The sequence below is a fragment of the Scyliorhinus torazame genome, chromosome 4 (genome assembly GCF_047496885.1).
Source record: "Scyliorhinus torazame isolate Kashiwa2021f chromosome 4, sScyTor2.1, whole genome shotgun sequence".
Taxonomy (NCBI): domain Eukaryota; kingdom Metazoa; phylum Chordata; class Chondrichthyes; order Carcharhiniformes; family Scyliorhinidae; genus Scyliorhinus; species Scyliorhinus torazame.
The window spans coordinates 297,997,573-298,010,401 of NC_092710.1; the positions used below are offsets into that span (position 1 = coordinate 297,997,573).

General features: G+C 49.1%; 1 protein-coding gene across 1 annotated transcript in view; it reads left to right on the forward strand.

Moving 5' to 3' along the window:
- LOC140411021 (uncharacterized) overlaps positions 1–12,829 on the forward strand; it is a 399,297-nt gene that overhangs the window by 75,754 nt on the left and 310,714 nt on the right. The window contains exons 11-12 of the mRNA XM_072499979.1: positions 8,557–8,715; positions 10,460–10,578. Of these exons, the coding sequence (XP_072356080.1) occupies positions 8,557–8,715; positions 10,460–10,578 (278 nt within the window). The remainder of the gene's footprint in view (positions 1–8,556; positions 8,716–10,459; positions 10,579–12,829) is intronic.

A 12,829-nucleotide genomic window follows, 5' to 3' on the forward strand; every position in this document is an offset into this window, starting at 1 on the left:
CCCAACTGCTGACCCCTCTGAAGCACCGATTTCCGATTTCTGGTAACCTTGCCTGCCCACATAAACAACATAATCAACAAGACCCGCTTACAAGTAATCAGCGAGGCGAAGACTAAGTCATCTGCCCCCATTCCCTGTCTACAGCTCCGGCAAGTCCAACACCCCAAATATGGCCCCCAAAGGACTAGGCTCCAAATCCACTTGCAAGATCGCTGATATGGTGCTGAAGAACCACCTCCAAAATTTCTCCAGCTTGGGGCAGGACCAGAACATATGTGCGTGATTGGCCGGGTCCCTCCCTTACCGCTCACAAGTATCCTCCAAGCCTTCAAACAATTGACTCATCCTTGACCTCGTCAGGTGCGCTCTGTGTACTACCTTTCGCTGTAACAACCCCAGCCTCGCATATGAGGTTGAGGCATTCACCCTCCGCAGCCTCATAACACAAACCTATCTCCAGTGCCATCCCCAGCTCCTCATCCCACTTGGTCTTAACTCCCTCCAGAGACACCACATCCTCCTCCAGAATTCCCCCTAGATCACCGAGATGACCCCCTCCCTCCTCAAGCCCCATCACCAACAGCACCTCCTCCAACAAAGAGGAAGGTGGTGCCACAGAAAAAGTCAGAAAAACCTTTTTCGCGAAATCCCACACCTGCATATACCTGAAAACCACCCCCAGCCCGGGATCCCAAACTTCTCCCCCAACTCCTCCAAACTCACAAACCACCCTTCTGGAATAGATCCTTCATTTCCATCACCCCTCGCCTCCGTTTAGCACAGGGCTAAATCGCTGGCTTTGAAAGCAGACCAAGGCAGGCCAGCAGCACGGTTCAATTCCCGCAACAGCCTCCCCAAACAGGCGCCGGAATGTGGTGACTAGGGGCTTTTCACAGTAACTTCATTGAAGCCTACTTGTGACAATAAACGATTTTCATTTCATTTCATTTCATCAATCTCTTATAGAGTTTCCATTATCTCCTTCCCTTGCCGCTCATAATGTTTGGCAAATTGTTGCTCAAACCGCACCACAATCACCTGGGCCAGAATATCCACTGTAATGGGCGCAGCCCCACCCAGCGAGCTAGCTCCCGCCATCGTTCCTCCAAACGCACCCCACAGCATTGTCGAAACTGCCGGTGGACTAGCATTTGCTCCTTTTTTCCCAATATTCTTTCTTTGGGATTTCAACACTCTCTAATGTCCACAACTCTATTGGGGTAAGTTTACCCCCCCCCCCCCCAAAGATTGGGTGAAAAGGGCCAAACACCAAGGACTCTGGCGGGAGCCACCTAACATGTGACCTCCACCTACATGCCACCAGAAGTCCCCTATTTTGCGTTTTGCACTAATCCACACGTTTGTTGCTCTTATTCACACTTTTCAAAATATTCTGTGATACTTGAACAAAACATTGTGATTTCACTCCAGGTTTATTAACTGGGGAAGTCCTGGAGAGATATCTCCTGTGCCTTGTGAATGACCTTTCATGCTTCACTTTCCCCGTTCGCTATGCTGATTCCTCTCATTTGAAAATAAGGCTGTAAGAACATTAACGTCCAGAGAACCCTATTCATGAAAACAACAAATCTCATGAACCCCGACCTTAAAATAAATATTTTTCATGGATTTCCTTCCTTGCCTGAGTATAATTTATAAAAGCCGTGACCTTGGAAATATAAAATTTGTTATTCTTAGGACACTCTTTTGCAGGATGTTCTGAGGATTGAAGTAAAAAACTCACCACTATTCTTAGAATTCCCCCTATACCAAAAAGAGTCAATATGACATTCTAAATGGTGAGCAGGGATTCTCACTCCCTGACTCCTATGCAGACTTAGGTGGGTGCTATTCGGGTCAATCTATATTTTCAAGTTATGCCCTAACTTTCTATAAAATCTTCATAGAAAGATTTTATCTACTTACCACTTAGTAGCATCGATCCTGAGTCCCGCATTGCTAAGTAAGTACAGAAGACTTTGTAATAACCACTGTTTCAGGTTAAAACTTTTAAGTTATTTTATTATTATATTTTTTCTTTTAAAAGATGCAATCACTGTCTTTACAGAAAAGGATAACGATCTTGTTTCTGGATTCTCCTGGTTGGTTGAAAAGACCTTCAGGTCCACCTTAACGATCTCTCTTCTTTAACTTTTGGTCTTCCTCAGATGGATTCGCTGTTCTGCTCGGTTGCTATGTTCTATTCTTCCCATGACCGAAGGCAGCTATGAGAGCTGACTCTGCCTTCTTTAGCTTTTGGTCTTCCTCAGATGGATTCGCTATTCTGTTCGGTTGCTATGTTCTATTCTTCCCATGACTGAGCTGTGAGAGCTGACTCTGCTGGTTGACTCCTTTTTTAGGGTTTTTTAGGGTTAACTGCCCTTCTAGCAGTTATTAAGTTTATATGACATTATCATAAAGTAACTTTATTTTACTCTTGATTGTACAAAGTACCTTTAATCTGAATTATTTCTAACACGACTATGTATTCATATTGAGCATGACTTCAGCTCATCGAACTCTGATTACATTGTTTCCCTTGTGACGTTCAAAAGTGCTTTGATCCCAGAGGGGTGTTACATCTGGGGCGAGATTCTCCGACCCCCGCCGGGTCGGTGAATCGCCGGGGGCTGGCGTGAATCCTGCCCCCACCGGTTGCCGAATTCTACGGCACCGGAGATTTGGCGGGGGCGGGAATCGCACCGCACCGGTTGGCGGCCCCCCCCCCCGCGATTCTCTGGCCCGAATGGGCCGAAGTCCCGCTGCTAGAATGCCTGTCCCACCGGCGTGGATTAAACCACCTCTCTTACCGGCGGGACAAGGCGGTGCGGGCGGGCTCCGGGGTCCTGGGGGGGGCGCGGGGGGCGATCTGGCCCCGGGTGGTGCTGCCACGGCGGCCTGGCCCGCGATCGGGGCCCACCGATCCGCGGGCAGGCCTGTGCCGTGGGGGCATTCTTTTCCTTCTGCCTTCACCACGGCCTCCACCACTAACGCTGCCGCGCATGCGCCGCCTGACAATGTCATTCCCGCGCCAGCTGGCGGGGCACCAGAGGCCTTTTCCGCCAGCTGGCAGGGCGGAAATCAGTCCGGCGCAGGCCTAGCCCCTCAAGGTTAGGGCTCAGCCCCCCAAGATGCAGAGGATCCCGCCGGACTGATTTGCGCCGTTTTTGGCGCCGGTCGGCGGACATCACGCCGATACCGGAGAATATCGCACCTGGTTTCTGTCATTTCTAAAGTTGCTTTATTATCAAATAGTGCCCTTAGCTCAGAACTCTGACTCCGATTTGGGGTTAACGTGTGTTCCAGTTGTCACGTTGTCTCCGTCTTCCCATATTCACCTGGTGTCAGCAGAACTTTACACCTAAACATTTGTCACCCAATTCAACTGAAGAACCTAGCAATTCTTTTTTAGCTGCATACTAAAATAATTAACTTCAAAGAAGGTGCAAAATATTGCTTTTTTCCATATAACTAAAAGTTCAATCTGCTGTGACCTAAAAGACATACATCAGTTTTACAGCTTAATAGTCACAAGCTGTTTTTTTAACTCCTGTTTGAGAAAGGCTATCTGCATTTCAAAATCTTCTTTTACAGCTGCTGTTAACCCTTCATGGGATTTTTCCCTACATTTTCTTAGGTTAGGTTTTGCCAGACGTCCATGTTTCAAATGACGTTATTTCCCATTTTTACTTTTACAGGATGTGTCTTCAAATCCCATCAGAGCAGGCGGTGGAATTTAAATTTGTTTAACTAATCTGGAATGTAAAGCTAGTCTCAGTAATGGTGACTATGGAACTATCATTGATTGTTGTAAGAGCCCACCTGGTTCACTAAGCCCTTGAGGGAAGGAAATATGCCGGCCTTACCTGGTCTGGCCTACATGTGGCTTCAGATCCACAGCAATGTTGTTGGCTCTTCACTGCCATCTGAAATGGCTGAGCAAGCCATTCAGTTCAAGAATAATTAGGGATGTGAAACAAATACTGGCCTTGTCAGCAACGCCCACATCCCATGAAAGAATAAAGGAAAGAAAATGAAGAAATATAATGTTAGCTTGTGAGCATCTTATAGTTGATCTCAACGCGACTTATTAAACAAACCAGAGAGTGCAAATTTTACTTTAACAGCATCATACAGTATTATTAATTTGACAAGAAAATATCCCATTGGTTATTTATAACTCCCTGCAGATGATGACACTATTTTGGTGACTGCCTCACTCCCATTAACATGTCCTACATATTGCATGATGTGGAGATGCCGGCGTTGGACTGGGGTATTGCAGTACCTGTACAGTATTTAATTTAATGGTACTAAGCACCCCCAAACCCTACCCATGCCCTACAAACTCATCCTATCCCAAAATACTACCTCCTTACCTCGCTCCCCCACAAACCCCCACCCCCTCACCTCAGAAACAGTCTTTCGAGTCTGGTTCCGCACTCTGGGCATTATTACAACACTGAGCGCCTCTCCCTGTACCGCTAGCCCCCGGTGTTTGGCACTGTTTGCACTCCCCTCTGCTGGGCCCTGACTGAGGGCATTCCAATTTTCTCACCTTACAGTAAGGATTTTAGGCAAGCGATCGGAAGGGGAAGGGAAATACGGAAAACATCAAAATTAACATACAGGTACTTACCTGAAAGTTTCACTCCTGCAGGCACAGGGAGTACACAACATCAAAGCACAAAAGGTAATGGGTGGGACCAAAAGGTCCAGAGAACCCCGGATGTCAAGGGAGATAATGTTTTGGGGAAGGAAAAAATGGGAGGCTTATGACAAATTCGGGGGGCTCAGAACAATGGATGCCCAAGAGGAGACTGTGATATAATTGAACAGATTAGCATTGAGAGGGAAGAGGTGTTGGCGGTTTTAGTGGGCTGGATAAAGGCCCAGATGAGATTTATCCTAGACTGTTGTTTGAAGCAAGAGAGGAGATTGCAGGGGCTCCAATATTAATTTTCAAATTCTCTCTGGCCACAGGAAAGTGTCATAGGATTAGAGGACAGCTCATGTGGTACCGTTATTCAAGAAGGAAAATAGGAAAAAAAAATAATGCAATTACAGGCTAACATCAGTGGTAGGGAAATTATTGGAAGAAGTTCTGAGGGACAGGATTAATCTCCACTTGGAGATGCAAGGATTAATCAGGGATAGTCAGCATGGCTTTGTCAAGAGGAGATCATGTCTAATAAATTGGATTGAATTATACGAGGAGGTGATTAGGTGTGTAGATGAGGGAGGTGCAGTTGATGTATTCTACATGGACTTCAGTAAGGCTTGTGTCAGGGTCCCACATGGGAGACTGATGAAGAAGGTAAGAGCCCAGGGGATCCAAGGCAATTGGGCAAATGGGATCCAAAATTGGCTGAGTGGCAGGAGGCAGAGGGTAATGGTCGAAGGTTGTTTTTGTGACTGGAAGCCTGTGTCCTATTCTGCAGGGATCGGTGCTGGGTCCCTTGCTGTTTGTAGTGTACATTAATGATGTAGAAGTGAATGTGAGGGGCATGATCGGTAGTTCGCAGATGACACAAAAGTTGGTGGTGTGGTAAACAGCTGGGAGGAAAGCCTGAGATTACAGGACGATATAGACAGGACGGTCAGATGGGCAGAACAGTGACAAACATAATTTAACCCTGAAAAGTATGAGGTGGTGTATTTTGGGAGGGCTAAAAAGGCAAGGGAATGCACAATGAACAGTGGGCCACTCGGATGTACAGAGGAGGTTGCGTGGCTGGTCACGTGGAACATTTAGTCAAAAGGGTCCATGTGTTCACACGCTTGAGGCAACTGAAGGCGGACGTGGCCATGTTGCAGGAGACACATCTGAAGGTGGGGAATCAGATTAGGTTGAGGAAGGGATGGGTTGGGAAGGTGTTCCATTCGGGATTAGACTTTAAAACGAGGGGGGTGGCAATCCTGGTGAATAAATGGTAGCGTTCGAGGTGGGGAATATAGAAGCGGACCCGGGGGGTGGATATGCTATGGTAGTGGGAAGCTGGAGGGAATGGCCGTGGTATTTGGTAAATATATATGCCCCAAACTGGGATGATGTTGAGTTTGTCAGACGGGTGCTGGGGAAAATCCCCGACCTAGGTTCATAACGACTGATTATCGGGGGAGATTTCAACACGGCCCTGGATCCGAGGCTGGACCAGCCGAGTTCTAGGTCTGGGAAGATATCAGCTATGGCAAAGGAGCTGCGGGGGTTTCTGGGGTGGGGGGGGGGGGGGTGGGGGGGGGGGCGGGTTGGATCCGTGGAGATTTGGGAGGCCAAGGAGTTTTCATTCTACCCCCATGTACACAAGGTATATTTCCGGATAGACTTCTTTGTGATGGACAAAACGCTGCTGGCTGAGGAGGTAGATGCTGATTATTCAGCAATAGTGGTGTCAGACCATGCCCCGCACTGGGTAGGCCTGCAAATCAACAAAGGAAAGGTCCAGCGGTCGCAATGGAGGTTGGATGTAGGGCTATTAGCGGAGGAGGAGGTGTGCGAGCGGGTGAGGGAGGCCATTCGGGGTATATAAAGATCAATGACACAGGTAAGGTCAGTGGGGGTGGTGTGGGAGGCACTGAAAGGAGTTATTAGGGGGGGTAACTCATCTCAATTCAGGCCTATCAGGAGAAGACTGAGCGGGCGGAGTTGGACAGGCTGGTAGGTGAAATTTTACAGGTGGACAGGAGGTATGCAGAGTCTCCGGATGACGGGCTTCGGAAGGAGCCTCCGAGACTACAGCTGGAATTTGGGCTCCTGTCCACAGGTAAGGCAGAGGGACAGCTGAGGAGGGTGTATGAATATGGGAAAAAAGCCAGCAGGATGCTGGCGCACCAGCTGAGGAAACAGGAGGCGGCAAGAAAGATTGGGGAAGTAAAAGGTACAGGGGGGAAGTTTGTTTTGGATCCAGCAGGGGTGAATGATGTGTTTCGGGAGTTTTACAATAGATTGTACAAATCGGAACCCCCAGCCGGGGGGGAGGGTATGAAGCGATTCCTGGGGGGACTGGAGTTCCCGAGGATAGATGAGGAATTGGTGGAGGGTTTGGGAGAAAACAAAAGAAAGGAAAAAAGAAGAACTTAGCCATGGCCGACACATTGCAATTTCTGTTAACGCTCTGCGGACGGCACGGTAGCACAGTGGTTAGCACTGTTGCTTCACAGCTCCAGGATCCCAGGTTCGATTCCCGGCTTGGGTCACTCTCTGTGCGGAGTCTGCACGTTCTCCCGTGTCTGCGTGGGTTTCCTCCGGGTGCTCCGGTTTCCTCCCACAGTCCAAAGATGTGCAGGTTGGGTGGATTGGCCATGATAAATTGCCCTTAGTGTCCAAAAAAGGTTAGGTGGCGTTACTGGGTTATGGGGATAGTGTGGAGGTGTGGGCTTAAGTAAGGCGCTCTTTCCAAGAGCCAGTGCAGACTCGATGGGCCGAATGACTCCTTCTGCATTGCAGAATCTATGATACTGCAGTGGAGACAAGGGATTAATTATTAATCTCTGTTCTCTCTGGTTTTGGAGTACCAGTTCTCTGCTTTCTTGAACTTGTCAGCTGTACTTTAATCCAATGAAACAGACTATTATCCATTCCAATACTGCAGTCCATTGGCATGGTGAGTGGTTGCTCAGGTTTTAGAGAGAGACTAATTTCTAATCAGCGCGGTTGTCCTTCGGCTTGAGTGCCTAACATCCTTTGTTCTCTTGAGAATGAAACCCCAACTTAAATCTTTATATTCGGCCTCAGCAGCGGGTTCAATTCCCGTACCAGCCTCCCCGGACAGGCGCTGGAATGTGGCGACTAGGGGCTTTTCGCAGTAACTTCATTTTTTTTAGGGGCTGGTTTAGCACACTGGGCTAAATCGCTGGCTTTTAAAGCAGACTAAGGCAGGCCAGCAGCACGGTTCAATTCCCGTAACAGCCTCCCCGAACAGGAGCCGGAATGTGGCGACTAGGGGCTTTTCACAGTAACTTCATTTGAAGCCTACTTGTGACAATAAGCGATTTTCATTTTTCATTTTTCATCCTCCTACCCATGTAAACAAATGAATAAAAGGATTTGAGGAAAGGGGAGGATAGATCATTTTAATTAAAGCAGGGTGATTAATTGAAATAGCTGCCTTTTGCGCTGTTATTTCTTCGGTTCTATTACGAGACAAGAGCAGAAACAATATTTCTGAATTCGTCTGTACATAATTATTGATTGGAGCACAGATTGATTAGGAAATACTGCACGGTAGAATTATGTTGCACTCTCTGTGAACTCCCTCTGAGCGCTCTGTGAACTCTGTGTGAACTCATACCAGGGACAGGTGACTTTCTGATGACCTGTTCGTACCTTGTGACTTTACTGGACCCCACGCTTGTGAGCCCTGGGTTTTATGGCCACTGTGTCGTTGTTCACCCCAAACACTGCTTTGTCTGAATGAAAAAGTGGCAGCACCAGTGCACTCTTGTTTATTGTAACACGTTTTTACTGTCCTAATCATCTGTGTTTTGAGGTTCAGTGAAAAAAAAAAAAATCTTTGGACAAATGGACGGCCTGATATTTTACTTCTGTGCACTTAGATCTCTGACCCAAACCAAGTGATGGACACACTTCGTCAGCACGCGGTGGCAGTACACGAGCCATGCACTGTGCAACCTCTGGCTGTTACTTCACATCACGTGGGTCAACACACAAGTTATATTTGGAACAGAATCTATGGAAATGCCAAGCTCTATAGAGTGAGTGTGAGATTTTATTCACTTCTCCCATGGTGACAACACCAAGTCTTCAGATGAAGCAAGATAGCGAGCAAGGAGATAATTGGACAATATTCAGTCTCCTTTGAGTGGTGGACATTCTCTCCTTACTTTTAGCAAATCTTTTACAAATTTCTGTCCAAATTTATACTTGCTACCTATATTAATGCTGTATTTTTAAAAATTTAAAGTGCCTCATTCTTTTTTTCCAATTAAGGTGCAATTTAGCGTGGCCAATTCACCTACCCTGCATATCTTTGGGTTGTGGGGCTGAGACCCATGCAGACATGGGGAGAATGTGCAAACTCCACGTGGACAGTGACCCGGGGCCAGGATCGACCAGTGCTAACCACTGCGTCGCCGTGCCCTGTATTTACTGTGAAGATGTGTGTTTACATAGAATTATATAGGGTAGGAGTTAACTAAGTTAGAACAAAGTCCCATAGCGAGTGTGTTTAGCCATGTGTTTCCCGGAGTCCTGATCTCTGGAGCTCCCCAAGCTCCAATGCACTAGGGGAGAGTTCCCTGTCCCCCCCCCCCCAATTCAATGGTGATAGTGCCATTGAATGCCAAGCATTTCCAGGCATTTGCTTCTCTGAATGCCACTCATCACCTTTTCAGTGCAAGCCTGGAGTGTTGTCCAGGCCTCAACATGTGTATCTGTATGTGGAGAGTTGTGAATGGCATTAAACACTGTGCAAACCTAAGCAAATATCCCCACATGATGGAGGGGAAGGTCACTGATGATGCAGCTGAAGATGGTTGGTTCTAGGACACTACATTGAGGAACTCCTGCAGAGGTGCCCTGGGGCTGATATGATTGGCCTCCAACAACCACAACCATCTTCCTTTGTATTAGGTATGACTCCAACCAGTGTAGAGTTTCCCCCCTGATTCCTATTGACTTCAGTTTTGCTAGGGCTGCTTTATGCCACACTTGGCCAAATGATGCCTTGATGTCAAAGGCAGTCACTCTCATCCCATCTCTAGAATGCAGCTCTTTTGTCTATGTTTGGACCAGTGCTGTAATGAGATATGAAACCAAGTGGCCTTGGTAGAACCCAAACTGAGTAAGCACTGCTTCATAACACTATCAATATCACCTCTTAAAGCTACACTGATGGTTGAAAGGAGACAGGTGTGCTGGTAATTAATCGGATTGGAAATGTCCTGTTTTTTGTGGACACAACAAATTTGGGAAATTTTCTACAATCTCCGGTAGATGCCAGTTTTGGAACTGCACTGGAAGAGCTTGGCTAGAGATATGTCTGATTCTGGATTGAGCTTGTGTCTTCAGTGCTATTGATGGAATATTGACAGGGTCCTTAACCTTTACAGGATACAGTGCATCCAGCCATTTCTTGATATCATATGGAGTGAATCGATTTGGTTAAAGTCGAGCATGTGTTATGCTCGGGACCTCGGCGGGGGGGGGGGGGGCGAGATGGATCATTCACCCAGAGCTCCTGACTGATGGTTGCAAGTTCTTCAGCCCTGTCTTTTAGCCTCATCTGCTGGGGCTCCATCATCATTGAGGATGGGGGTATCTGTGGAACCTCCTTCTCCGGTTGGCTGTTTTACTGTCTATCAGTACTGGATGTGGTCTGTCTAGAGCATGCTGGTTCTCCTGTTTAACATGCATGCAGTGCTGTGCTCCAGCTTCCTGTGCTGCCAGGTTGACATCTCATGTTTGGTGTTCACTTGCTTGTATTGTGTTACCCATCAGGAGCCAAGATGTAAAGAGAGTAGTTCACCTGTAGAGATCAATGACTGGGAGGTGGACAATGTCAATCAAAACAAACGCACGGCCAGTGTTTTTTCTTCAAAAAAGACCAGAGACCAAGGGTGAGAAATATTCCCCACACTGTTTTATTTCCTGCAATTATTTGTGAAGATGGGCTGTATTGAAATCTGTGGACTGAAAGGGTTAGGGGTGAGAGTACCTTTGTTACTGCATTTTCTCCAGGGTTTCTTTTCTTGGATCTTCCTGACTAGAATTTGAATGAAGTCTCATTGGTCTATGGTGAAGGTGGACAGCAATTGCCCCAGCGTTCACGCACCGCCCACGACTGCAGCGACCAGGTGTGGACGGCGCTGGGGGGAACCCACCGTTTTGGCCTGGCCGCTCGGCCCATCCGGGCCTCAGAATAGCGGGGGTGCCAGAGAATCGCCATTTTGGGTGTCTCCGGCGATTCTCCGGCCCGCGAAACTCGACCGGGCCGTTCCCGCCGCTTGGGAGAATCGCGGGAGGGCGTCGACCGGCGTCCCCGGAAATTTTGGCGGCCCAGGCGATTCTCCCAACCGCCGTGGGAGTGGAGAATCGCGCCCCACGTTCCCCAACCCCACCAATTTCGAACAAAAACAAGGTTTGACAAACCCGTAGGGTGTGAATTTGCAGCACATCGCGGGGTGGTGTCTTCTGGCAGCGGAGGGCAGGTTGCCCCTGTCCTCCGGTGGGATCTTCTGTTCCTGCCAATGTCTGGTATTTTGTGTGGCTCGTCCGTCCCGCTGCCAGAGAACCTGCTGCAAGGAGGGGGGGTGGGCGGGTCACCTTTGGCGGGGAGGAAGATCGGCGGGAAGGGCTGAAAAATTCTGCCCTCGGAGTCATAGGGCGTGATTTAACAGGAAAGAAAAAGAGTCCCGTTTTGGGCACGTTAAGCGGGACGTTTTTTGGCGCTCACAGTGTTGAGAATGACCCCACTATTAAACGGGACTTTACTTTCTTTTTTGGGCCTCGGGAAAGAACACCCGGACGAGGTAGCATTTACATTCACCAGTGCAGGAAGCGATTGGGGCACCATTTAAAAAAAAATTGCTAACACTAAATGCCCCGATCTCTCGATCCTCACCGCAGCCACCACTCCCCCCCCCCCACCCCCCCCACCACCCCCTGCGCCCCCCCCCCCAAAAAAAATGTTTCCTCATATTATCTCTGGTCTTTTATCAATCATCTTAAACCTGTGCTGTTTGCTCTCTGACCTTCCTGCCCTGAGAAGAAACCTTTTTCCTTATTTACTTTATCACAACTAGAGTTGTGGGCCGGGATTCTACAATCCTGCGGCCAAGTTCTGACGCCGGCGTGAAAAGTGGCGCGAGCCACTCACGCGTCAACGGGCCTCACCTGGTAGCTATCCACCCCTTCCCAGGGGGCTAGTATGGCGCTGGAGTGGTCTCCGCAGCTCCGGCGCCCGAGAGCCGGCGAACCACGGCCAGCGCCCGTTCTTGCATACGCAACGCGGCCGGCGCAAGTTTGCCCATGCGTGTGGGTTCCCATCTCTGCGTTGGCCCCCGGGCAATATGGCGGAGTCCTACAGGGGCCCAGTGCGAAGGAACATAGGCCCCCACGGAACCAGCTCACCCGCCGATTGGTAGGCCCCGATCGCGGGTCAGGCCACCATGGAGGCCCCCCCCTGGGGTCGGATCCCCCCCGACCCCCACCAGGACGGCCCCCACAGACAGAATTCCGAGGGACCATACGTGACCCACGCCGGCGGGACTCGGCCGAACTCCGCGGGCACTCGGCCCGTCGAATCGCCGTGGGGGGGGGTCTTTCAACCGTCTCCGACCGGCGCAACCTCGATTCCGCAGGCGCCCGAAAATCAGTGCCGGAGATTTGACGAGCCGGCATCGGGGCAGCATGGTGCGATTCTCGCCCCCCCCCCCCACCACCACCCCCCCGGGGATTCTCCGATCCAGCACGGGGTCAGAGAATCCCGACCGTGGTTTTGAACAGCTGTATCCAATCTCTTCTTAACCTTCTCTGGGCCATGGGAAATAACCACAGATTCTCCAGAAGTAAAATGCCAGAGAAACCAGAATCCCTGAAATAAAAACTGAAAATGCTGGAAATCTACAGCAGGTTTGGTGGCACATTGGTTAGCACTGCTGCCTCACAGCGCCAGTGACCTGGGTTCAATTCTGATCTTGGGTGACTGTCTGTGTGGAGTTTGCATTTTCTCCCCGTCTCTGCGTGGGTTTCCTCTGGGTGCTCCGGTTTCCTCCCATAGTCCAAAGAGGTGCAAGTTAAGTGGATTGGCCACGCTACGTTACCCCCTTAGTGTCCAAATGTTAGGTGGGTTTGTGGGTAATTGGGCCT